This window comes from Lingula anatina, chromosome 9 (assembly GCF_051362555.1).
Source record: "Lingula anatina isolate TDL-2025a chromosome 9, LinAna3.0, whole genome shotgun sequence".
Classification (NCBI taxonomy): domain Eukaryota; kingdom Metazoa; phylum Brachiopoda; class Lingulata; order Lingulida; family Lingulidae; genus Lingula; species Lingula anatina.
Genome location: NC_141775.1, coordinates 10,994,072 through 11,020,008, shown reverse-complemented (window position 1 = coordinate 11,020,008; position 25,937 = coordinate 10,994,072). Strand labels below are relative to the sequence as shown.

Below are 25,937 nucleotides of genomic sequence, written 5' to 3'. Positions count from 1 at the left end.
ATACAACGTACATACGCGTATCGAAAAAGTGTAAAGGCAGGTAAATAACGCACTGTAGCGTAAAAAACATTTCCGTTTTCAATGACCTACAACAAATGTATATGTCATATACAAGTGAATTACGCTGTCAGCGTAGAACAGGGTAGTAAACAGAAGACACTGGATGACCCCGATCGGACACGCGGAACGCAGCGACATCGGAGACCTGCTTAGATTATTGATTTCCGTTATCCATAGTATTAGTCAAATAAACCGCTTTGAGCTGTCGCAAAAACGCCCAACCCCATCAGGGTTCATAGGGTGTGGGGTACGGGGGGGGGGGCGACAGATATTCACTAGGCTGCGAGGGACAGAGGGCAACTGCCCAACTCCTCCCCTCAACCAGACCCAGAAGAAGAAGTTGGTTGGTGCGCGTTACTAAACCTGACTTTACCAGTTAAACTCAATGGAATTAACGCCTCCCCCCCCCCCCCCCCCCCCCCCCCCCCCCCCCCCGTTTCAGAGCTACCTGCCTTTCCTTCCCTCCAAAAAAAAAAAAAAAGAAAAGAAAAAAAACGGTATAACAAACCAAACGAGAGAAAACTAAGCAATATTTCCATCCCCGCGCCCCGCATATTCCAAAAAAAACTGCCCCCTTCCAATGTTTTATATTTACCTCTCTTCGTTTGTTAATAAAAGTTATCTCTGCCCCCCCTCCACCCCCCCCCCCCCCACATCCGCGCAAAACCTTGGTCCTCGCAATGAAACGTGCGCACACTGTTAATGCTTGCCCGCAACTGTCAACATCGTTCCAGATATTGACCCCCATATGTTGTACGTATTACGGGACTCTTTCATCCCATTTCCATAGATTAGATCGACCTTCTTTAGATCGACCTAACTCCCTGGGGGTTCACGCTAAATAGCTGTCAGCCGGGCGGACACGAAAGTTAATTACCTCCTTCCAGCTTGTAGTAGGCGGGACGGACATTTAAGTCGGATTGTCTGAAAGTAATCTAGTGAGACTCCCCGCGGGGATAGATCGATCTAAAATCTATGGGAATAGAGCCATTTTGTCAGGGGGACAAAGATGTGGGCCCAATAGAAATCAAACGTCGTATTTGTCCTCTTAATTTTAACAATTTGCTACTGCTAAAATCATTATTAAGGGATTTTAATTTAAAAAAGGACCTTGGTGTTCAACTATTATTTATTTGACATCCAAAATACAGCTACTCAGGCTGTCTAAATATAACAGCCTTGACAGTGAACAGCGAGATATCTGACCTTCACTTAGATAGGTAAATAAAGTGAACAATGACCTGGGGAAGACCGTCACCGTTCAAGCATATAAAGTGTTGGGAGAGTCGTGTAGGGAATTACAGAGTACTTCGGCACAGTGCACTGTACATGCAGAGTCAGTTACAAACTGGGACCTAAATAAGAGGTTTAATACCAGTTTTGATACCGCTGATACGCACATTGCAAGAGGGCTTAGATTTGGTAGGTTAATGAAAATCCTGATTCGGTTCTTATTTAGCTTCGATAAAACTCATTAAGGACCTCAGGAATCTCCATTAATTAAGTCGATGTGAAGAAGTTGCAAACTGTGGAGCGAGTCCGTTGACTTAAGCGGTAGCGTCAGAAAAAGTTAAGCCACCATAACCTAGACATCGTATACAGACAACAAAATGAGCGTCGCTGAAAAACTTTTACGGGAGCTCCCCGCTTTCGACGTTACCACCATTCTGGTCTTCGTGGCCGTCTTTTTCGCCTGTCTACTTCTGGTGGCAGGAGTCACAGGGGGGCGACACTCCAAGCTGAGCCTGCCCCCAGGCCCCCCGGGATGGCCCGTGTTGGGCAGTCTGCTGTTCTTCATTCGCCGCAAGGACCCCCACCCCAGCGACCTGAAGCCATGGATTAAGAAGTACGGGGCCATTATATATGTATCCATGGGACCCCAGGTGAGTGAACCTGTCCGTCTGTCCGTCCGTCCGTCTGTCTGTCTGTCCGTCAATCCGTCAGTCGGCCATTCGATCAGTTGGTCGTTCGAACTGTCAATCAATCGGTGATTTTAAGTGAGATTGCTAGCTTTTTTTTCTTTTTTCTTTCTTTTTTTTTATTAAAGCCCAAAATCATTAAGAAAAAAAAACATAAAAAGTTTGCCTGAGCTCCAGAGCCAAATAAGATCAGGTTCTTCATTTTTTGTAATTCCTATATATGCTCGAATTTCAGGCCTGAATTCCAGCGCTGCTTGCTTGAATTTTGCTGTTAATATTAGTGCACTGTTCAGTTTACATCAGTGATACGGGCACCGTGTCGTTTGTCCCACATCACTTCGAGGTCAGGTCGAGAAAATCGGAATGTTGGTTGAAAAGTGATCCTCTCTTCAGTCTCAGTGCAGTCGCCGCACACTATCCGCACTGATCCCTTGTCCTCGTTGTTGTACGACCACTACGGCATGCTCAACGAACGTCCCAAAATTGCGCAATGCCATCTACAAAAATGCGAGAGCCTGCGGGATTTCGATTTTCAAAATATTGTCACAAGTTACAGCTTGACAAAATAGGTGATGCTATGTTAAACCGCAGGCCCGTAGCCAGGGAGGGGGGGGGGGGGTTCGGGGGGTTCGAAAGAACCCCCCTTTTTTCTGGAAAAAAGTCCACTCTATGTGAAATTTGACCTAGGTACATGGGGATTATATAGTAAAAGGTCCACTTTTTAAGAAAAAAACCCTTTGAAATTGCTGGCTACGGGCCTGAACCGTAAAGTAAATCACGTGGTCACTCCCTGCATCAACACGCATGTCGAACAAAAAGGGAACATTAGTTACAATCTGTTATCAAGACCTTTAAAATAGTTTGCAAAATTTAACTATTAAGTATTTGTAATGTAATATTGTATTAGCGCACCCTGTGGTCATGGCGTAGATATACCGGGGTGTTGGCATTGCTTGGCAAATGGCTTTTCTTTCAATGCTTTTTATATTGAGCGTTATACCTTATATATGCCCCTATTTCACACAGACCACGAATCGCCAGGAATTGACAAAATTCAGGATTCGTGGTTGAATCGTAATCAGTTCATGAAGTTCTTAACAGATTCGTATATATTCGTAGTCAGTTCTTGCAATTCTTGATCAATCACGAACTGATTACGATTCGTGGGATTCGTGGTCTGTGTGAAATAGGGGCATTAGCGATACAGCTGCGATATTTTCCCCGGCTGACTATGTAAGAGAGTCACCTAAAGTGAGTCCTCACGCTCGGCACGGCCGATTAACTAGCTTTAGACGAATACAACAAAGGAATAGAACTTATGGATAACTTGTGGAACGGAGTAAAGTTCACTGTGGCGTAATATCACGGTGGAACCTCTCAAGCCAGTTGTACAGCTGTAGGCCCCCTACCGCTTGGATAAAACGCCCGACGTGACACAGTTCTAAATGTGTTTTAGGGCGTGGTTTTCCTGAATAGCCATGACTCGATACAGGAGGCGTTTGTGAGGAAATCAGACCAGTTCAGTAGCAGACCCATATGGCTGTTTCTGTTCAAGTCAATCGTAGGACCTAAAGGTGGTTATTGGCGCACGCACCCCTCACACACTCTCTCAAGCACACGAACACACTTTCTCTTTCTTATACATGCACAAACACGCATTTTCTCCCTCTCTCTCTCTCTCTCTCTCTCTCTTTCGCTTTCCCTCTCTCTCTCTCTCTCTCTCTCTCTCTCTCTCTCTCTTACTCTCCCGCTTGCTCTCTCTCTCTTTCGCTTGCTCTCACTCTCTCTCTCTCTTTTTCTCTCCAACTATTGTGGTAATTAATATGTATAAAATGGAGAATCAGGTTGTAAAAAAGCACATCCTGGGTTTCAAGTTAAGTCGACGGCTGATACTTTTGTCGAACACATGTTTTTCACTGAAAATGTTCTTTTGGCTTGAAGTCGCCGAAAATAGAGTACAGCACTCTAAAGCACTTGCAACCTTGGTATTTGATTAAAAAAATATCTCACCTGCAAAAAACTATTGCTTAGAGCCCAAACATATTTTGTCTAAGACGTAAAGAATTTACAATAGTTATCGTACGATAGTTACTAAGTATATAGATGAAAATTTACACTGTTTATTTTTAATAATTATCTCAAGGTGCTGGTGTCATATTTTCAAACGGACAAAAATGGAGAGATTTGCGTCGATTCACTCTCATGTCCCTCCGAGATTTCGGCATGGGCAAGAAAACACTCCAAGAAAGCATACAGCACGAGGCCCGCCTGCTCGTGCAGGACTTTGAGAAATTTGGCGGTAAGGCCTTCGACCCTGGCGCTGTTGTGCAGACGGCTGTGAACAACATTATTTCCATCGTGGTATTCGGAGAAAGGTAACGCACTGTGGTTTAATAATTTAAATAATTTAATGAAATGCTTTTACGATAGGGCCTACTTTTAAACGGGCGGATCCAGAGATATTTTCTGACAGTCTTCCAAATTATCTTTGTTGATCCATCCTCCATTTTGCGATACCCATCAATGTAAACTTGAAAATCTGACCGTCTTCCGAAAGATAGTAAGAAGATAGTCTAAATCCGCCCCTGACTTTATAATTAATGTCATTTTCTGTGCATTTACTCATATTTTTAAGAGCTCATTAAGATTTATTCATAATAATGAAACCATTGTTGAGATGATCTAATGGGAATAATCTGCTTTGCTTTGCGAAGTACTGCAGCGCCCTCAAACAACAGAAATTAAATATTTATTGATTGAAATTCGTTCTGATTTATTTACCAACTAAATCATTGTACGTCTGTTTCATTTAAGGCACGAATACTCTGATCAAGGATTTAATGAAATGTTGGATCTGCTGAACACTCTGCTTCGACTCAGCGCCTTCGGTATAGAAGATTTTTTCCCGTGGACACGGCACTTCATACCGAATTCTAAGGTAAAATAATGGTTCTCTCTCTTTATATATATATATATATATATATATATATATATATATATATATATATATATATTTAAAATTATTCAACCACCAGAAAACCCACACTATAAATCACACGTTATCCAGGATATCGTGGATCGTATTCTTGTTGTCTAATAGAGATTTCTGACGTTTTGAAGCTTCATATATCCCAATCCCCCTCGAAAATTTTGAACTGCTACATTTTTAATAGAATAACATTCCTAAGACTTATGGCTCCTTACAAACCGTTTTCTTTCCAGATCACTTTTCCAAATGGAATCTTTTCAATTCTCACATTCACATTTGATCAAATTTGTATATTTACAGATGAAGAAACGCCTTGCCATTCTCAAGGAGCTGTACGATAGAATACGAGATCACGTGAATGAGCACCGACTGACCTTTGACCCCAACAACCTCCGGGACTTTATCGATTTGTATATCAAAGTGACCAATGAAAACAACGATCCGGAGACGTTTTCAGGTATAGTTTAGTTTAAATTGCTGTAGTTGTGTGTTCAGTGTTGATCAGCTGCAGAATCGACCGATTTTGGTCGAATGGCATGATGAAATTATAATTTCTTATGCTTTTGCTGAAGTATCAAAAAACTGTAGGCCTACCAGACCATGCAAAGACTCCATTCCCATACCTATATAGATCGATCTAGCAGGATCAACCCATTTTTAAGGGGGGTTCGCTGTATTGCATCTAGCGTAAGCGGCTCTGATGTCTTACATGCCTACAGCTTCAGTAGTCATGCCAGATATCTAACATTGACAGGGACAATCCTGCTAGATCGATCTTTGGACAGAAATGGGGTCTAATATACTCTTTTTTCATAGTTTATTAATTACTGTGATGTAATTATAAAGCCAATGGGTTTTAATCCTAGTTAAAAAGAATACAATTAACAAGCCTTTATTAATGCGTGTTAAAGGTAAAACATTTGGTTTCAGAAAAGAACATATTTCGCGTTGTTGTTGACCTGTATTTCGCTGGCACAGAGACAACAGCCAGTACCTTGAAGTTTGGCCTTCTCCAGCTGCTGCATCATCCGGATATACAGAAAAAGTGCCAAGAAGAAATAGACAGGGTATGTGAATGAAGATTATGAAATAGTCATCTAGTTAACAATAATAGTGATGAATAAATGTAGTTTCTCCTTTTTGAGTACAATGCACGAACTTGCAGTGATGTTGTTTTTCAATTGCCACTGAATGGTTGATAGGGCATCATTTTGCCTTTAAAAATTCTCGTCTCGAAATGTGAAAATGGGAATACTGTGACTTTATCAGATTTTCCTATATTAGTTTTAATTAATCTATTTATTCATTCATTTATTAACATCTATTTTAAATCCCTTGTTTGGTTTGTGTAGAATATCCCATCTATTTTATCAAGGTAATTGGACCAGAAAGAGCACCGAAAGGGGAGGATCGCCTTCAGATGCCGTTCACGGAGGCGACGCTCATGGAAATCATGCGATACTCACCCGTAGGTAAGAACTAAAAATAGAGCTAAATCAGCCAAACGTCCTCCTTACAAGGGTTAAGAAAGTTTAAAATGTTTTTGTCCTCTACCGGGACCACAGCTTCATGTTTCAGCAGATACCCATAGATCTATCTCTGTCTTATTAGTGATAATTTATGCAACTTACCAGCGCGAAGTTTTGCATGGAATTTATTTTTAATTTTAGCTTGCCTCTGGTATAGAATTCATGTTTTCCAGTTTCAGTGGCAAAATAGCTTCAATTTACTTTTTGCCGTCTTCGAAGAAAAATGTTCAATAGATGTACTTTTTTGTTAAGGTTCTTTTGTCGTCTGCAACTGTGTCACGGTCTGCCTTCCTACCAAAGGAAAAGATAGCTAAGAAGATTTTTATATTGATAAATCGTTTTTTTAGTATGCGTCTATCAGAAGTTAATTTCCAGATTTGTATCCAGTGGTCACACGTGATTTTTTTTATTTTTTACAGTCCCTAACGGCGTCCCCCACGCCACCGAAACAGACGCAGAGTTACATGGTTACCTCATTCCGAAAGGGACTGTGGTTTTCCCCAATATTTATCACGTTCTAAGGGACCCTGCGAACTTTGACCGCCCAGATGAGTTTCGTCCTGAACGCTGGTTGGATGATTCCGGGCAGGTTATCAAGACGGACAAACTGATCAATTTTTCCGTGGGTTAGTGGCTTAAAAAGTGTCAATGCGTATTGCTTTTTGTAATACAAAAAAGTGTGAATGATATAATTAAATAATAGAAAAAAGATAAAGCATTACATAAATGCAATTTAAATATTGGAAACCGTAAAACGTAAGAATGAGGTTTGGGGTGGGCCATTTAAAAATTGTTGGGTTTTTAAATCAGTTTTACTTAGCTTATTTCATTAATTTGACCAGATGTAGTTGTAAATTTGTGGCTCAAATAGTATATTATTTGTAGAACAGAGAGCGCGAGCTCGATAAAAATCATTTACATATTTTAATCAATATTTCTTGCGCGTATTCCTTAAAAAGGGAAACCACTCTTCTTCACAATAACTTTGAAACCTTTTTTCAGGGCCACGGACGTGCCTCGGAAAAACACTGGCGGAGTTGGAGGCCTTTATTTTCTTCACCACCATGCTGCAGCAGTTCTCATTTCAACCGGCAGAGGGCCAAGACATCCCCAGTCCCGACCGCGGCCAACTTGGCATTACTTACACCCCCTTCCCGTTTAAAATTCGTGCAGTTAGGAGATAAGTTAATGGTTAAAGGGTGATTTTTTATCTACGAAATTAGAAATTAAGTCTAATAGCATTTTAATAAATGCCTTTATAGCATAGGTGGTGTCCGTGTTGATATATATATATAGAAAGTTAATGAAAGGTAGGTTAATGAAAAAAGGTAGGTTATATATATATATATATATATATATATATATATATATATATATATATATATATATATATATATATATTTACCCGGTCTTTTAAAGGAAAATATTTATAAATATTGCCATATTATTACCAAGGTCTTTTAGCCATTGTGCTGATACAAAAGATTATAGTTATTATATTGGGCATTCAGTGGATAGTTTCTCGCGTCGGATATATGCCATATTTGCGTTTTTGATAGGGAAATACGAAAACGCCAAGGAAAACTTTCCATGTGGTGGGGTTATTATTTTTCTTTATTTTAAGCTTAACATTGAGTGAATCAATATCCACTCTGTATATAGTTTTTTTGTCTTTTGTTATTTGTATATAGTTATTTCTATTTTGAGTGTCATAAAAATTATCAGCATAACTTATAATGCTAAAAAATGGATCCTGTCAAAATTCTACATGGTTTCTACAAATAATAAGTTAACTACATGTATTCCAAATGAACAGCATTATATGTTTATAACATAATATAATATCGACTATGTATTTATCGTATTGCACATCTTAATCAATTAAATAAATCTATCCTGATTTCATTACGCCTTATTTACATGCTGTTGATATATTTTCTGTACAAAATGACAACACCATGCCCACAAGTTCCAAGCCCGTAGCTTGCAATTTCATAAAGGGTTTTTATTTTTTTCTGAAAAAATGGTCCCATGGCATGAAACATTCGTGTACCGAGATTAGGTTAACCCAGAGAGGTCTTTTTTCTGGCAAAAAGGGCGGTTCGTTAGAACCCCCTGACCCCCCCCCCCCTTGCTACGGACCTGAGTTCTCATGAGGATAAACTTCAGTGACTTCATGGGGGAGGGGGGGGGGGCAGTAGTCTGCAAAAATGCTTGGGAAAAGGGGGTACTGGAGGAACTGTTGAAAAAGGCCTACAGTAAGCATTTAGACCGATGTGGCTCTTCGTGCCGTCTGTAGTTTTATTTGCCCCAGGGTACGCCTTCCCATTTAGAGACTGACTTTTACGGAAAGCAATATATTTTTCTGATGGACTAGGATAAAGGAAAAAGGCTGTACTTTTTAAAGATCTAAAAAATATTATCTTTGTCAAATATATGGGGTGGGGGGCGAGGGCAATTACTCCAATTATTGTGGTAAATAGTGATTTATTTCGAAGCTGTTATCTTGATTTGAAAAATCATAAACTTAATATTTAGAATGCACGTGCTACTGCACGATCGCAGTAGGAGAAAAAACTGTAAGGCATTTCGTGTGTGTGTTGGTTAGACCGGAATAGATTATAGGTTGCTGCTGAATGAATAGATGGAAAACTATGCCCTATTGATTCTATAAAGATTATATGACGTGAAACGTGAACATTTTTTCTTTTGTAGATCAGGTAGATAATATCTTACACATGCAGAATTTAGTTAAACTGGCCACGGAACAGAGATCAAAATCCCTTTGCAAGTATGTTGAATAAAACAAACATTTTGCACTTTACCTTTAATTCAAAAGGCCTTTTTATATTATTATTCTATCACAGCAATAAGAAGAAGCTTTCAAATTTTATTTTGCAAAGGAAGATAGATTAATGTCACTGACAGAAAAACTGATACCACAATTAGAAAAGAATAATCCATTTATGCAATTTAAAAGTTCCTCTTCTGTGTGCTGAATGAAGATTAGGGTGCATTCCCAGATATTTTAGATCGATCTATCCCCATAGGGAGTCTCACTAGATTACTGTCAGATAATCCGGCTTAAATGTCCGTCCCGCCTACTACAATGCAGGAAGGGGGTAATTAATTAGTTCCGTCCGCGGTCGGCTGACTGCAATTTAGCGTGAACCCCCAGGGAGTTAGGTCGATCTAGTAAGATCGATCTAAATCTCTGGGAATGCCCTCTTAGACTGATTTGCCTAATTTCTATCAGTTTTATCATTTCGAAGAGACGGCGTTATAAAAACTTGATGTTGCTATTGTCAGTTACAGGGAAGTGTTACACACTATTACTAGTGCAAATCGCCATTTAGTCGATAAGGACACGCTTATAACACGTACACAAATCATTCATACGTACAGATATCGAATGTCCCTAACTTTAAATTTCTGTCCCATAAACCCGCGACAAAAATTCAACAACCTTAAACTAAATACACCCTTTATGGCATTTATTGTTGTACTTATTAGTTTGGACAAAATAGCACATGTCCAAATATGCACTATTGGAATTCGAGCTTTGAAGCGCATTATGAACAGATGATCCGCGGACTAAATATGGCCGACCCCTCTGAGCGCCTATGCATGCCGTTTAATCCCCTGATGGTCTCCCCGCCTACACACGCGCCATTAATCGGATAAAACATCGGTTCCGAGGTTTTATTTTCAAGCCCCTGCTTTTAAGTGGGTCGGCCATATTTGATCCTCGGATCTGTTAGTACGCGGATCAGCTTGTTATGAATGGGCTCCTTTGTCCTCTCTGGCATGAAGCTTTCAACCTAACTTCTGCAGCATCTGCTTTTACGGCTTAATATCAGGACGGGCAACGTTCGTAGTTATATGGGCAGAGACAGAATTGAATAGAAAAAGTCGTGTCTTTATTTATGAAGAACTTGACCATATACACGCTAGCGTTATCCAGAAGCACAACATCTTGACCCGCCCAACATGGAGTAGGTGAGGATCTCACGGACGGCTAATAAATTGACCTGATCTCCAAAATCTCGAAATATATTGAAAGCGTGTACATATTTCAGAAAAACAGAATATAATCTAAACCGGAAACAAATTTTATTAGTTATACAGGTACTGATTGGTCGGATACAGAAAAATATGGACCCATGAGACAGCGCTTGAAACAAGGCTCAGTGGGAGAGGTTTTTCTACATGCTCAACACTTCTCGACCAATCAGAAGACAGAAATCCACTCAGTGACGATATTAGGTTTCACACTGAGGATTGATATACTGGCAGTGAGCTACGTTAAGTTTGTAATCTTTTACTATAGTGTATCAACGACTTTCCACGAGGAAATAATTAATATCAACGACTACACACGGGCAAATACAAAATATCGACGACTATCCACGGGAAACGAATTAACTCCAAGAAAACACACTGACAATGCAGGAGAATGTCTCTTGGGACGAAGTTGGGCTTTTTGGTAACAGTAGCGTCTCCATTGGCAATACAAGCAAGTACGATTTGGACGATGCAAACTATACTGTGCTTTCCTCCGAGCAGAGATGCTGGGTACCCTTTGAGACATGCTATTGTAACTGTGCACGCTTTGGCAGCCATCGGTCTGGTTGGTAACTTCCTAACCTTCCTGGTGGTTCTTCGACGTCCGAGTATGAGGCAGAAGTCCACCTTCGTTTATATTCTGTTCCTTGCCGCTGCCGACCAGTCACGACTGTCGCTCCTGTCGTGTGAATGCATTTTGCATGACACAAGAACAGGTCCGGGGCCATCGTGTGGAAAAGAGCACATTATACATATTTTGGGTGGCGCATGTTACTGGCTCTCCATATTCTTAATATTGGCGTTAACCATAGAGAGAGTTGTGATTATTTTTAAACCACTGCAAGCGTCTTCTCTGTGCACAAGACGAAAAGCTTTGGTGACTTCTGTTTCTTTTGTTCCTCTGGCTGTATTACTTAGGTCTCCAGATTTTATACGTTGCCATTTACCTCCAGAAACATTATATGAGATGTCCGTTTTGAACTATGCACTGATCGTGGTGTTGTCCGTCATCACAAAAGCCATTACAGTTATGACGGTCGCCATGGTATGCAAACTAAGGAAGATTCATTCCGTTAGACAACAACTGTTTGGTCATCAGCAGCACGGTGACAGCAGTGGGTCGACGAACACCAAAGTCAATATTCTACTATTAACTACACTGACAGCGTTCATCCTGCTTACTTGGCCTTTCATCATCTTTTCCCTCTGCCTGCCGACCATAGATTTGTTTGGTGACTTTTTCACGCAGCAATACGCCGGGTTTATCTACCAACTGTCAATGTTGTACCTGTTAAGTTTGCTGAATCACAATATAAACTTTTTTCTTTATGTTTCGTCGGCTCGGGTCTTTCGGGATGCGTTGGTGAACCTCTTTAAAGAATGTTTTCGTTGTCGTCGTGGGAGTGCTGAAACACCAGGTAGGGGTCAAAGCTTCAGCAGGCAAAGTGTGTCCACCATTCCGAACACGGCGTCCACTTCTTTTATGGGTATCCGGATGGAAGATTCTGTAGAGTAACACAGTTCTTCGCCGTGTAAATGTAGATGACGGTTACTAATGTAAAATGTAAAATACACAGTCACGGTAACTCTCGCTGCATTTTTAGTTAAGACGAAAAAATGAATGAAATAAGATTAAGTGTTTTTATCATAGGAAACATTTACAGAAAACGTAGCAGCCCTCTGCGTCACCGCTTGTGTAGATTTTAAGCGAATTTTTTGACAAATAGTAACAAATCTTTAATCTAAAGCGGATCCAACCATTTATATTGTGGGTTTTGTACAAATGCTGTTGTAAAGCTTTATTTTAGATGGTTTAAGATATAGTTCTACTTACGAAATCTAGGAAGTATTTAACAGTTTTTGCATGTAATTTCTCTGCATAAAGTACTACATAAAACTGGTTTCCTGAAAACATTTGAATTTGAGAAGCATTTGGATAGACATTTTACACTAATGAAACTAAAGCCTCCTGAAATTTTTGAATTCATGAGAAGTATGGATAGAAATTTTACACAAATGAAATAAAAGCCTCCTGGGAATACGTCCCTTACGTGCCTACTGTATTATTAATTAGTACCACCAGCGTGAGCGCTGGCGGTACTGCTAAGTTTTGCTTACCCTCTAACCGGGCGACACATTGATTTTTCACAAGATATTCACAGATATGGAGATAAATAGACGACCATCATTTGGTTCTCTGGCTTTTGGAAAATTTGCCTATAATATCTGTCATCCTGGTAGAGGGTAGTTTTTGTTCCTCGGTCTATTGGAATAAGGTCACATATATTTTTGTAAAAAAAATCGTGAAAAGATATTTGTCACTTCTCCTCGACTACAATGACCCGTCTTTCAAATGATCTCCATTTTTGACCGTCTTCCGAAAGAGAAAATAGATACCTATCATGTAAACTTGAAAATCTGACCGTCTTCCGGAAGACCCAGAAGACGGCCTCAACCCGCCCCTGTATTACATATATTCTATATTAAAATAATAATAATAATAATATTTTTGTGAAATTTAACATTTAACACACTTTAATATTTTCGAATTATTTGTGCCAATTTTCAGAAACTGAGTAGATCTATGCTTTTATATTACAGTGAAAAGTTACGCTTGAGGTCACCTTTCATCTTTGTGAGTTTCGGGTCAATAGGTGCATTTAAATAGGCGACTTAAAAGATAACTACAGACTTCATCGTGATAACACGCTTGCTCACAATACTCATCTGGTGATGAATTTGTTGCAGAAAGGCACTGCTCCGAGAATGGAATAATGATCTTTTAACACTGATACAAACCCTATTGTACACAAAAGCAAACCCATAGCCAGCGATAAAAGATTCTTTTTTTTCTGAAAAAAGTGGACCTTTCCCCATGAAACCAGCTCATATTTGGTCCAGAGGGGACCTTTTCACGGGAAAAGGGAAGTTGGTTCGACCCACCCCCCCTCCCGTTACAGGCCCGTTTCATCTTTTTTTAAGTTTTGCCTTTTTGATTTTGTGCTATCTCATCTTGAATTTACCTCCCTTTTTATTCTCCAATATGCCACACAAGCAGCTTATTTTTCAAACATTATTACACATTCTATTACTATTGTCAGGGAGATAATATACAGGCATACAAAATTGAAATACACACCTTCCAACAACAAACAAAGGATTCTTTTTATCAAAGCAATTTAATACAACTATCTATTATACAGTGTTCGAATAGAAGAGCAAACCTCATTCAAGTGCCAGTTGATCAAAGCGGTTTACATGCCATGATGGCGTAATGAATAACTGAATGATGTTAATTGCCTATTTTGGCTGTCACATTCAATGATTAGGCGAAAAACTTGCAGAGAACATGTAAGCAGAGTACAATGTATCTGTACCCACTGTGTTAGCCATCCAGTCGCTGGCTAGAGGAAAATTCACTAATGATGGATTTGGAAAGGGAAATGTTTAACACATTAAGAAGATCCACCATTATCATGATATACTTCAATATTTAAATATTTTTCATCGAGAGATCTATCTGTGCACTTGAACTGGCTCAATCGAAGACGGATGGTATCCCTGCCAAGAGATATGAAGGATGTCAGTTGCGGCAGTCCTGTTCATGAAATGGTTGGTCATTGTGCTAGATGAGACGTCTGATTGTGCTGGATTGTGATCTCCGCCACAGCACTGTTGAGCTTCATTCTCAAGACAAAATATCGTTGCCAGACTGCACGGTCGCCGCTGCATTATAGAAGGAAATTATGTGTGTGATATGAAAAAAAAAAGCAAAATGCAAAGAAATAAAACAGAAAAAAAATAAATTAATACATAAAATGATGACAATAATATTGATGAATAAATAGACTAAAGAAAATTTGACAGAAATGCAAATAATTTTTTAAGTATGTCTTCGTTGACCAATGAATATAACGCTTGTGTTTCTGTGTTGTATTAAGTGACATAAAGTCCGAAGTAAAGACAAAAAAAAAAAAAAAAAAAAAAAAAAAAAGAAAAAAAAAAAAAACGGATAACAATGAAATGATAGAGATTATGATAGAGAACTCAACTGAGCTTGCCTGTCTCATGGTAGACCGCGGGGTCTGGAAACCTAATTTTGCTTATTTTTATCAATCAGTCAGTCAGTCAGTCAGTCAGTCAATCAATCAATCAATATTGACAGCAGTTTGACTGATTGATAAAAATAATCGTAAGGGATGGGGTTGGAACCCATTGATAACAAGTGTATAATCGATGTCTGTCGGTGAGAAAACTGTGTTTTGTTATTTATTTATTTATTTATTTATTTATTTATTTTTATTTATTTATTTATTTATTTGGATGGTAATTGGTGGCTGGAGAGAACTCAGTAAAAATGGCAGTTGTCTGTTGTCAACGGGCTCATCTCTCCTGTGAGAATAGATCGAGGCGTTTAATCCATTTACAAGCTAAAATGAACAAACAAATGAACGGATGGGGAAAAACAATGGGATGATTGTTTTAAGAAATTAAAGCATATTAAAGGCAAGTCTCCTTTAACAATAGGAACAGTTTGATAATTTAGGTCTAATACTTCACAAACAAAAACAAAAAACAAAACAAAAAAAAAAAAAAAAAAAAAACGCAAATTATTTAACGCAGACAAGGAAAGCGGATCCACACTTGTACATGTAGATTTAGCTAGATCGTCTGATTATAACGAGCAATTTAAGAAGCCATTCAACGCCTACGGCGGAGAAAGAGGAGATGAAAGACGAACTCACAGATAGCTAACTCTCTACCCAGTATCATATTACAAAAGCCACTTGTTGGATTCCATTTTACAACGGTTATGTCCCATTAAATCAGAAAATGATGCCCTTTGTTGTCCCCCCAATTCATTCAACGCTAATTGCAGGTATCGGATTATATACTGTTAATTCAATCCTGAGATGCGTCAGTTTCGCTCAAATGTGCTGAAATATCATTGTGAGCAAGGGGGGAAAGATATAGCTCGTCTACCTCTCTGGCTGTTGTGATAGTGCGGAACTTTAGGTATTTCCCGTGTATCGTTGAAGGAATTTCCACTACATTACTCAGCCCAGATGATTCAAACCTTTCTCTGGGGCTGCGAATGTTTACTCCTACTGAAGTGTGGGTTTGTTCAGAACGGTTTCGTTGTTTACGTGAAGCCAACAAGGAGCGAAGGAGGTGAATCTGCGGTTTGACGGCGGGAGTGTAGGCGACCATCGGAATAGCCAGGGCGCTTCCATCCGAAGTTTTCCGGCTGGTGATTCTGCGGTGGTTAGAAGGAAGCGAAGATAGCCGGCAGAATTTTGCTGTTTTTATCTCGGTATAGGCAGCAGATCTGCGAAAGGAGGTACAAGAGGAAAGTCAGGACTCTAGCTTCAACAACCAAAGTAGGAAAACGTCGACTGCAGATGAATTAGCCCGGAAAAAACTTAGGAATTTCACGCCGGTCAATTAAGTGCAAGAGAGAGAGAGAGAGAGAGAGGGAGAGAGTCGGAGAGAAGAAGCCTGTTTCAGCGTGGTAGCTCCCTAGGTGGAGTGAAAGAGAAATTGACGATGGATCGGAAACTTACGATTGTCTGCTTGCTTTGGGCTGTAGTTTACATCACCTGTGTCGGAGCAACTGGTAGGCAAGGTGAAAAGAAATCCCCAAATGTAAGTAAATGCATGCACTAAATACAGAAACTTGAAGGAATGTAGTTAATTCGTTCTCTGACACACGTACTCGCCTCGGAGGCGATGCCCTTCTGTGCTCCAGTTGATTTGAAAGTACAACGGGCCATTGTTTTGAGTTCTTGAAGACTGAAGCTAGAGCTCGCTGGTTTTAATGAAGCCGAGGTGTAAATACTTGAGAATTCTTAAATCTTAATTAAGAGCGTCATTGTTACTAGGTAACAGATTGGGGTTAGCTTTGATGGTCATTTTGTTTAACTTCCAGGATCGTAAATGTTATTATGTCATGAGAAGCAATGATTTGATTTATTATTAATTCACTTCAGTTTTTGCAGTTGCATATTTACAGAGAGAGATAAAGAGTTTTGATTTTCATGAAAAGCGTAAAATAACTATTGAGTTGAATTTTAGCAGTTCTGACTGTAATAATAATAAAAAAAAGAATGGGAGGGGTAATAAAAGGAAGTGAAACTAAAAATTAAATTTCAGTAGTTGAAATTCATAGCAGGGAAGAGTGGGTGTGTCAGTTTACCACAGCAATAAAAAGAAAGTAAGTGTTAATGTTAAACCTAAACCTTTATAAACATTTAAATGGAATCCAGATATAGGCCTTTTATTAATTGAAAAGGAAAAAAATTGACAGAAAATCTGGAATGCCAGTCTGTAGCAGTAGTGTGTGTGGACTGTTACTATACCATGATGGGTTCTGAAAGCTTTCGGCTCAACAGAGAGTGTTAATCCGCTGCTGAGGTGAAACAGTTGAGGATGCATTAGCGTCTAGGTGAAAAGTGATCCTCCCCTTAAAACCTATTCAGCAAGCATGAAGAGGAGGAAGGTATTTTGAAGGCTGAGTTGGAAAGGTATAAACATCAGAAGGACTTTTGCTTAGTGCTGAGATGTGAATAAAGTGATCCCTCTTTGGGGGTTGGTGAAGGGGGAAAGGGGGAGGTGGGGGGGGGGGGGGGAGATCATGATAAGACCGGTCATCTTTGTTATTTCTTCTCCAGGCAGCTCAAAACTCTTCCAAAATCAGTTTAGGATCAATTTACTTAATTATTTACATTGGAAAAAACATCCAAAAATAGACAGCCCATTTTCTTGAGAAGACCCAGGAAAGATAAATTAAAACATAATAATAGTAATAACATTCTTTATTGCTATTCATCATTTATTTCCCCTTTGTTTGACTATTTAGTACGAGTTATCACATTGTGTCTTCCTTAAAGAGTGTTTGTCCAAAACTTTTATAGCAAATCTGACCAACATAAATGCTGACGGCATATTTTTGCATTTATGCCATAGTGATTATCAGTTTTTATTTGCAGTTACTCTAGATATATATTTAAAAAACAAAACAAGTATTCAGACACAGACACAGTCAGCTCAAGACTCCTATCCTCCAATTCAATAGCAGCTTACATAAACTGATTTCTAGCATAACTGCACTATTTTGAACAAAAAATTTTGTTCAGTCCTGTAGCCACCCGTGTAATCCACATGTGCCTAACTGAAATGTACAGGTGAATAACTGATATGCACTGGTTTTACCAGACAACTTCTTGATTAATAGTATACTAGTAGTCCAGCCATGCCACTAAGTTATGGACCTAGTGCTGGGAAGTTGGGCAAGCTCCATCATTATGTGTACTGCTATTGTTATATGTAACTGATACCCAAAATACAATCACTGACATTGTTGATGTATATATGTAACAGTTGTTACACAAGAAAATGAGACCTTCTAAATGGAGAGCTGTGTTTATTTTGTTTCAGTCACCACTGGTAACTTATTAGTCAAGTTTGAGAATATGGTGTCCCATAACTATCCTACTGTCCACTATATTTTGAACCTCACTGGTCATCTTGGACCTTGACTGAAAATAATTATGATAATAGAGTTCATTTCTGTGTCACTGTATTAGAGAAAGGAGGTCAGTTTTCACGAAAGTGTATAAAGGAACAGAAAAAAAATGACTGTGTGCATTCAAAAATTCTCCATTGGTTTTGTGAAATGATATATTTGACCGGTCACTCAAGCTACACAAATATTGTCTATGAAAATGATATATATGTATACAGTGACCAAGACTCCATTCCTATACCTAGATAGATCTATCAGGACACCCATCTCTGAGGGGTTACTTGCTAAATTACATTCAGCTAAAGCGGCTCTGATTTCTGACACACCCACTGTAGCTAAGGGGGTAATCAACTCTAGTTAACCAGCTTCAGTAGGCGTGCCAGATATCGTAGCAGCTTAAGTTGAACGCAATTTAGTGAGAAACCCCTCAGAGATGGGTCGATCCTGCTAGATCGGCTTAGGTATGGGAACGAGGCCCAAGTCTGCAGGTCAGCTTTGCCGCTTGTCAATGCAGTCACTATCACACGAAAATGATACCTAGGACCTGTCAATTTTGCTGCCGAGTCTGGGTGTAATATGTAAGTGATATTTTAGCTTTGTCATTGCCTTCTTGGATAAATCGGAATAACTTGTAATTGATATATCCAGTTGTTCACTACACATAGGCGCTGTACACCTGTGAATAAAGATGTGACTTTTTGTGCTGTCTGGGCTGATGTTGTGACCTGGAAACCATTTTTATGTGAAGGACATAAGAAACACGAAAAAACAAAATCAAACAAAGGAATTTAAGTTTAGGGTTATGTTGTAATCTTATTTCAAAGACTAATTTACCGGTTACATATTTCTGTTTATTTACAATGAAAGATGAGGGTATTTTTCTTTAGCACCCCCATATTTTAACAGGTTTTATGGGTAATGTTGGGGTCAACCTACCCCCCCCACCTCCTCACAAATCTGAACATTTTCTTGAGTACATTAGAACTGGTCGGATTCCAGAAGTCTTCCAAACATTAGCCAGATTATAATACTTTGTGCAATAAGTTGACATAATCTTACAGTATACCTTCAATACTGAGCTCAAAGCTGTGTACAGTGACGAAAAGCATGAATGCAGTAGGAAACCAGTGAACAAATAAAACCATAATAGTTCAAAAGCCCACAAACAAGGATTAACCTATTTGTCAGGAAATCATAACCCTCTCCCCTCTTTTTCCTTTCCTAATAATTTATAATGCAATTTAGGCACTTTGTCAACATTTTCTATATTTCTAGCCTTCCAGGTTTATTTGAGAAATTCAATTTATAAATCAATATTGAATTTCTAGAAGTATTATTGTTTTGGCTCTGGCCCCACCCCTATGTTGCTGTTCCAATAGACCACCCTAAGCCATTGAGAAAACAAACTCCCCCATTGAGACCCAAGTTTTTGTTTTCACCTCCTCTACTCTAACTGGTCTGTGTTTGCTTAGTTTGAATAATTTAACACCCTGGTTCTCCTCCATGCCATTGACACATGGCTAATTCTGTAAATATATATACAGTCTCTGATGGACCAGAAAGATGATTATGTTAGGTTGAAGGAAGTTGTGCTACAGAAGTTAGTGTCGAGGTGTGTGTGTGTGTGTGTGTGTGTGTGTAGATGCATGGATCAGCAATATGTTTCTGTGAGTAGAGGAGTATGGGGGAGTTGAACGGCAAATTTTTGGTCAAATTTTCTTTCATCTGAGGAATTCTTTCTTTACTTACGCAGTATATTTTTTGATGGTTATGCAACTGGATATTTTGGATTGGAAAAACTGAATTGGCATATAGGAATTAAATGTGAATAGTTACATAAATATTCACAATAATGAAAACTGTGCCATCACACAATTTAATGATAGAAAATTCACTATGAACAGTGGTGCACTCACATTAGAGCTTTGGTGAATAAATAAATGGAAAATACTTTGGTAGCAGCAAAGGCAAAAAAATGGTGAAGTCACATCTTGTAGGTTTTAAATTAAACTCCCACTAAGTCGTTGTGTATTATTTTAGCCCGTATGTCAAAGTTTTTCCTCAGACCAGAGGAATGCTTAACAGCAGGTCAGATCAGGTCAAATCTGGTAAAGATTTTAATTCTGACGTCACTTTCAAAAAAGAATTTAAGAGCGAAAATTAGTCTGAACTTTAAGGCCTAAATTTTAGTCTGTTTCAAGTATAAATCATTTTGGGATAAATCTGTAATATATATCCACTGTGACCTTTTGTAAAAAGTACACAAGAAACATTTAAAAAAACTATTTCCTTTTTGTTACAGGACGAGTTTAATTTTGCATGAGTTTTCCTGTTGTCTTTGTAGACGAAAAGGTTAGTCTAAAAGTTAAAACTGACTTCAGTCACAAGCTCTTATGTCATTCCAGGTCTTTCCTCTCATTCTGAATAGATGGTCTGTATTGCCTTTATTCTAGGTACATGCTCTATACTTAAAGGGATAACAACTGTTCATAAGTTATCCATATTTCACAATAATAAGTGCATTGTAGAAATATAATTAGAAATATAATTAATTCCATTTTACCACCAAAAACAGTGGTTAATGCAATTATTCTGGAATTTGTGCTTGCCATCACATCACATGACCTCCATGGCTTAAGAGATTATTACAGACCACCAAACTTTTTTGAAAAAAAAAAAAAAAAAAAAAAGGGACTTACTTTGAATGTGGGAATGGATTCATTAACCATTGGTTAATATGGGAAAATTGTCCTTTACCCTCAGAAAATCCAATTTTTTGGCCACATTGAACAGTTGTTATCCCTTTAATATGTGGGAATGGAGTAACTTGGTTGTCAAACATGGTGTGAGGCTTTCTTTGTGTATTATCACAGATTAAGGCACCTTTTTTGTCAAAGGAGTATCAGATTTTTAACATTTGTGTCATGCTTAAACTAATTTGCTGTTAATGGAATTATTTACTGGAGAAAAAAGGGAAGGAAGAAATAGATCTTTGAAAAAAAAGTGGCAGTTGATCTTAGATAGAACTTGTTTGGGTACAGTTTCAAATTGGAGATTGTTTTCTGCCAAAATGCAATGTTACCTTAAATACAAATACAATCTCTTGAAAACTTTTTTCTATTAATGAATACTGGTAGTTCAAAGCTATCAGGTGAATCAGTCTTTCAGATAGTGAATTAAACCAAGTATTACCTCACCTATTGTGCATAAACAACTTGTATCTTGAATGAAATCTTTTCTTCCCCCTCCCCTCCGTGTTAATCACCTCGTGAGTCTAATTTATGTCCTTGAAAATCACAAACAGATCTAGTAGACTTTTTCAGACATGTTTATCATTTTAAATATCTAAAAAAAGATTGGAGATGTTGAGATTAGGTAAAGTTGAGAGCAGTGTGCGGAGAAAATTACTGGTGTCCCTTGCCTCTTTCAAATTGAGCATTTATGAACTGATGTCGGAGGGAGATAAAGACTGAAAATGTTACAACAGGATTGAAAACATTGTTAATAATAGATTAGAATGTAGCCTTAACCCCAACCTTCAGTTTGTGGGTGGAGTGGGGGGGGGGGGGGGGGGGGAGGGGGGAAGAGTCTGGATGATTTATATCTGCCCTTAAATCAGCTTTTTGAAGAAAAGAGAAGCAGATGCAGATGTTTTCTTGTTATTTAAAAACAGATCTAAAGGTGGCCGATACTTTAACTCTTTGAAGTGTTTGTAGAAAAATAGGTTGACATTTCTCTTTCTTCTCACAGCATCCATATCACATGATTCTAAAGTCTGAAAAATGCTATTAAATATGTATAATAGATTATCTTGCACCAATAATTGTAAATAATTGATGGAATATAAGTGTTAGATTGTGGTTGCTTTCTGAACTGTTGTGATAATAAAGATATCAAGAAGGAGATACTCAATTGCACATACTTGTTACAGATAGAAAAAGGGGGGGGGGGTGCAGGAATCGGGGGGGGGGGAGGGGGGGGGAGAGGGTCAGCAGTGTACACAGTAAGTGGGAGGGTGGGTTAATTGCATGATTATACCAAGAAGCTATAACTTCTTGATTATACAAAGGTTCTCCAGTATCACCAAGCCAGTTTTTGTGATAACTTGTAGAGTTGTATCTAATAAACTTGCAGAAAGATAATCTTTCCTGCTAAAGTTTTTGTCTTTGTTCAGAACGGTACTGAAAACCATCTGTGTCCTTTTGGCATAAAAATATGATGTGAGAAATATCACGAAAGCAACACCAGTGCATACAAACTAGACTACTAAACAATTCAGAAACTGTCTGGTGCCACTATAAATATTATACCTAAATTATAAATGTGAAACCACAGCCAAAAAGGAGATGTTTAAGAGTTTCTTTTAAAGCAAAGAGAACCTAATCCCCATGATCTCTCTTACTCAAACAATGGGGTCTTCAGTTCTAGAGAACCCATACTGTGAGAGCAGGCTGTGTGTGTAGTCTGTTCTGGTTCCGCTTCATCTGGTCGTGTTCTACACAAACAGAAAGCCTTGTTCACTGGCAGTCCAAGTTGGATCAGAAAAAGACCAAGTGACATCATAAAGCTTAGATCAGAAAAAGACCTAAGATCGCATTCACAGTGAGTTGAGCGGGGCTTTACAAATCCTGGGGACTAAATATGCCGGACGTACATGAAAGAAAAACTGCCTAATCTTTTAATAGTCTCTCCGCCTCTCACACGCCTCCCCATGTGTCGTCCCAATGGAGCCGAGATTTAATGACTGTCACCTCGCAGGGACGACGTGTGGGGAGGCGTGTAAGAGGCGGAGAGACTATTTAAAGATTAGGCGTTTTTTCTTTCATGTACGACCGCCATATTTAGTCCCCAGGATTTGTAAAGCCTGGCTCAACTTGTTGTGAATGCGAGCTAAGAGGGCATTCAGAACTAGTTGATATGCAGACGAACAGATCCATGGACTAAATATGGCCACTTCGCTTCAAATGCTGCCGCTCCCTGCCTCCACACAAGCTTTCGCTGTAGGGGCCTTGTATTTAAACCTGGGAGATTTAATCCATTTCATGGTGCATGTTAAGATGGATCAACTTGTTCTAAATGCCCACTCAGGTCTTTTTCATTCACAACAGCGGACTTATAGAATGTGGATCAAATATGGTCGACCCACCAGAATGCTTATCCCATAATTCCCATGGGGATTCTTTTAGTTGCCTATTAGGGGATTATGCAGCAAGCTTTTAGGTGGGTAGCCATATTTAATCCACAGTTCTAAAAGTCCACTGTTCTGAATGACATTGTACAGTGTACATGAGTACATGACATCACATGGCAATCATGCTATAGAGTGCATTATTTTATGTGAGAGCGAATGCGATGTGTGTGTGTGTGTGTGTGTGTGTGTGTGTGTGTGTGTGTGTGTGTGTGTGTACACATATATATATACACATGTGGATGTGTGTTTTTTTTATGAGGGTGATGTGTGACACTGCTTTTCAAAGAGAAGATGGCATAGTTCAACAGTGTAAAACAGAAAAACAAGACAGGTGTATGTACTAGTAGACAGTTCATCCTTTGGGAGCTCTTGTTTATGTTTGTGTATGTGCATGTCTTCCTGGACTAAGGGGTGGGCACTGGTCATCTGAAGCCAAAGGTCACACATCTTGGATGGTCAGTGTGGATGATTAAGGATAGAATTTGACTAAGTGAGCAAAAACATCTCTGGTATCATTAGAGAACTGACCAGATCAGCGGGGATATGGCTGAAGTTAAAGGTTATGGGTAGGAGGGGTCTTGATAGTCTTAGAGCGCATTCAGAACAGCGGACTAACAAACCTGCGGATCAAATATGGCTGACTCTCTTAAATGCTTGTTGTGTAATACCTGTAGTGAATCTGTTCAGGGTCTAATGGAGAATCAAGCGGCAAGCTTTTTAGTGGGTTGCCATATTTGATCCACAGGTCTGTTAATCTACTGTTGTGAATGTGTTCCTATGGCCTGTGCAGTGATAAGGGCAGAATGGAAATGAGTGGGAATGCATGCTATTTGATGTCTTTTGAAGACCAGTGGAATATGGTTTGTCCATCTCTCTTTCTTTCACATCTGCCTTTATTTTCACCACTTCCTTCTTATCATATCTTCTTTTTCTCTTGATACACACACACACATACACACATATGCATAGAAAAGAAACAAGCACATGCACATGATATACGTAAACATACTTGCAAATGCACACATCGCTCACACCATACCTGTTTCTCACATACAGAAAACATACTAGTACACTCTGCCCATACTTCTATACCGAAATAACTTACATCATTGAATCTATCATAAAACCACAGAGTGCTTATACCAAGAGTGACATCTTTTAGTGCCTCAGGTAAATCTAGAGTAGATCATAAATCTTCACTTAGATATATTGCACAACATATACTGCCTTGATTGCTGGAGCGTTTACACTTGGGTATGGGTTCCTATACCTAGATCGATCTAACAGGATCGATCCATCTGTGAGAGGTTTCTTGCTAAATTGCTTTCAGCTTAAGCAGCTGAAGCTGCTTAATGATAATTAATTACCCTCTACCAGCTTCAATAGGCGTGACAGACATCGTTGTTTTATTTGATTGCAATTTAGCAAGAATCCCCTCAAAGGTCTATTCACAGTTAGTATGATAGAGTCTGGAAATGGTTTCTTAGATCATAGTTAGCGCGGCCTCATTCTCAGATCAAGTTAGTTCAGATATGTTGGATGGGCATCTTGATGTAACTTTATCGCAGGATTAAGACAATTACACTTGTCTATTGTGTAATTGCCCTTTGATTTGGGTTGGAATAGCTGATAAATTGAATGCTCATCTGAAGGAAGATGAGAAATCTTAATGAACATCCTGAGGTAGCGTTGAATCACCTTAAGAGTTATTTTGTTATCTATGGAAAGAGCTCCTCCCAGAAAAAAAGCAGTAAACAATGCCATTACTAATATTTTTTTCCCTTATTTCAGCTAAAAATTTGATTTCCTATCTAAATGATCAGAATGATAATAGACATATAAAGTAATCTTTTGGGCTTTTAAATGCATATGTATTTTTTCATACACACTAGCATGCACTACACACACATTTTTATTTGAGACATGAATAACTAGTAACTTTACACAGAATTTTCAAATGATCTGTTTTTGATATATAAATAAAAACACAGTATTAAAAAATACACACAGTAATGAATATACCTCAAAGTTGGTGAGTAGACCATAAGTAATGATATCTCAAGAATACAACATCCGCCCTTGAAAAAAATACAACAAACAAAAAACAACTTCTCTTTGATTGATGTGTTTAAGTACTCCTTCCTATGTCTATGTCAATTACTACAGGCTGGGAGCTGAAGAGAAGATTTACCTGAGTGAGCTTTGGGGTTAGGTGAGAGCAGTGGATGGGGTTTATTTTTACGCACTCCAGATCTCTAATAGGTTTTCTGTGATGTTTGTGGCATTGCTTTTCGTACTGGTAATTGATTGTACACGTACACATCTGAAGGAATTAATTTGGTTCTTACGCAGGTTTTTATTTTCTGCTATGAGCAGTTGAAGCAAGCAATATCTTTGCCCTGTTTTATGTATAACATATTATTTATGTATATTTTCTTGTTTAGTGATGTTATATTATATTATATTATATTATATTATATTATATTATATTGGTGAATATATGTAGCACCAGCGTTATGTTATATTTATATTATTGAGAATGTACACAGATGTTAGATTTGATGTAGATGAGTTCATAGAAATCTTGTAAGGTGATAAGTTTCAGTCCCTCCCTTTAATCAAAATACCTGGGAGGTAACATCAGACCAGTTCAAAGTGA

The 25,937-nt window shown here is 38.6% G+C and overlaps 2 protein-coding genes and 1 long non-coding RNA gene across 21 annotated transcripts in view; 2 read left to right on the top strand and 1 right to left on the bottom strand.

The window, feature by feature from the left end:
• Positions 1 to 1,194: 1,194 nt before the first annotated feature.
• Positions 1,195 to 8,412, top strand: LOC106158817 (cytochrome P450 2G1-like). Its single transcript, XM_086996300.1, has 9 exons — positions 1,195 to 1,943; positions 3,436 to 3,553; positions 4,123 to 4,354; positions 4,794 to 4,917; positions 5,269 to 5,425; positions 5,899 to 6,035; positions 6,344 to 6,440; positions 6,917 to 7,123; positions 7,500 to 8,412. The coding sequence occupies exons 1-9, from the start codon at positions 1,671 to 1,673 to the stop codon at positions 7,679 to 7,681; spliced, it is 1,527 nt and encodes a 508-aa protein (XP_086852426.1). The 5' UTR covers positions 1,195 to 1,670; the 3' UTR covers positions 7,682 to 8,412.
• A 5,310-nt stretch (positions 8,413 to 13,722) lies between these two features.
• Positions 13,723 to 25,937, bottom strand: part of LOC147759898 (uncharacterized) — a 34,521-nt gene continuing 22,306 nt past the window's right edge. Inside the window, exons 2-3 of one of the 3 annotated variants that reach the window (XR_015331219.1) lie at positions 22,490 to 22,607; positions 13,723 to 14,288 (exon numbers count right to left, since the gene is read on the bottom strand). This is a non-coding gene — a long non-coding RNA (uncharacterized LOC147759898). The remainder of the gene's footprint in view (positions 14,289 to 22,489; positions 22,608 to 25,937) is intronic. The other 2 variants (XR_015331218.1, XR_015331220.1) reach the window with 2 other exon arrangements.
• LOC106167553 (basement membrane-specific heparan sulfate proteoglycan core protein) overlaps positions 15,532 to 25,937 on the top strand; it is a 123,032-nt gene continuing 112,626 nt past the window's right edge. For 9 of the 17 annotated variants that reach the window (XM_086996177.1, XM_086996182.1, XM_086996181.1 and 6 more), the window contains exon 1: positions 15,532 to 16,208. In XM_086996177.1, coding sequence (XP_086852303.1) covers positions 16,110 to 16,208 — 99 coding nt within the window. In that variant the 5' untranslated portion in view covers positions 15,532 to 16,109. The remainder of the gene's footprint in view (positions 16,209 to 25,937) is intronic. The other 8 variants (XM_086996190.1, XM_086996189.1, XM_086996186.1 and 5 more) reach the window with 2 other exon arrangements.

Excerpts from the sequence above, each read along its gene's own strand:
- LOC106158817 (XM_086996300.1), top strand. The coding sequence starts at position 1,671 with ATGAGCGTCGCTGAAAAACTTTTACGGGAGCTCCCCGCTTTCGACGTT. Across the intron at positions 4,355-4,793 it reads ATCGTGGTATTCGGAGAAAG|GCACGAATACTCTGATCAAG; the intron begins GTAACGCACTGT and ends GTTTCATTTAAG. Across the intron at positions 4,918-5,268 it reads ACTTCATACCGAATTCTAAG|ATGAAGAAACGCCTTGCCAT; the intron begins GTAAAATAATGG and ends GTATATTTACAG.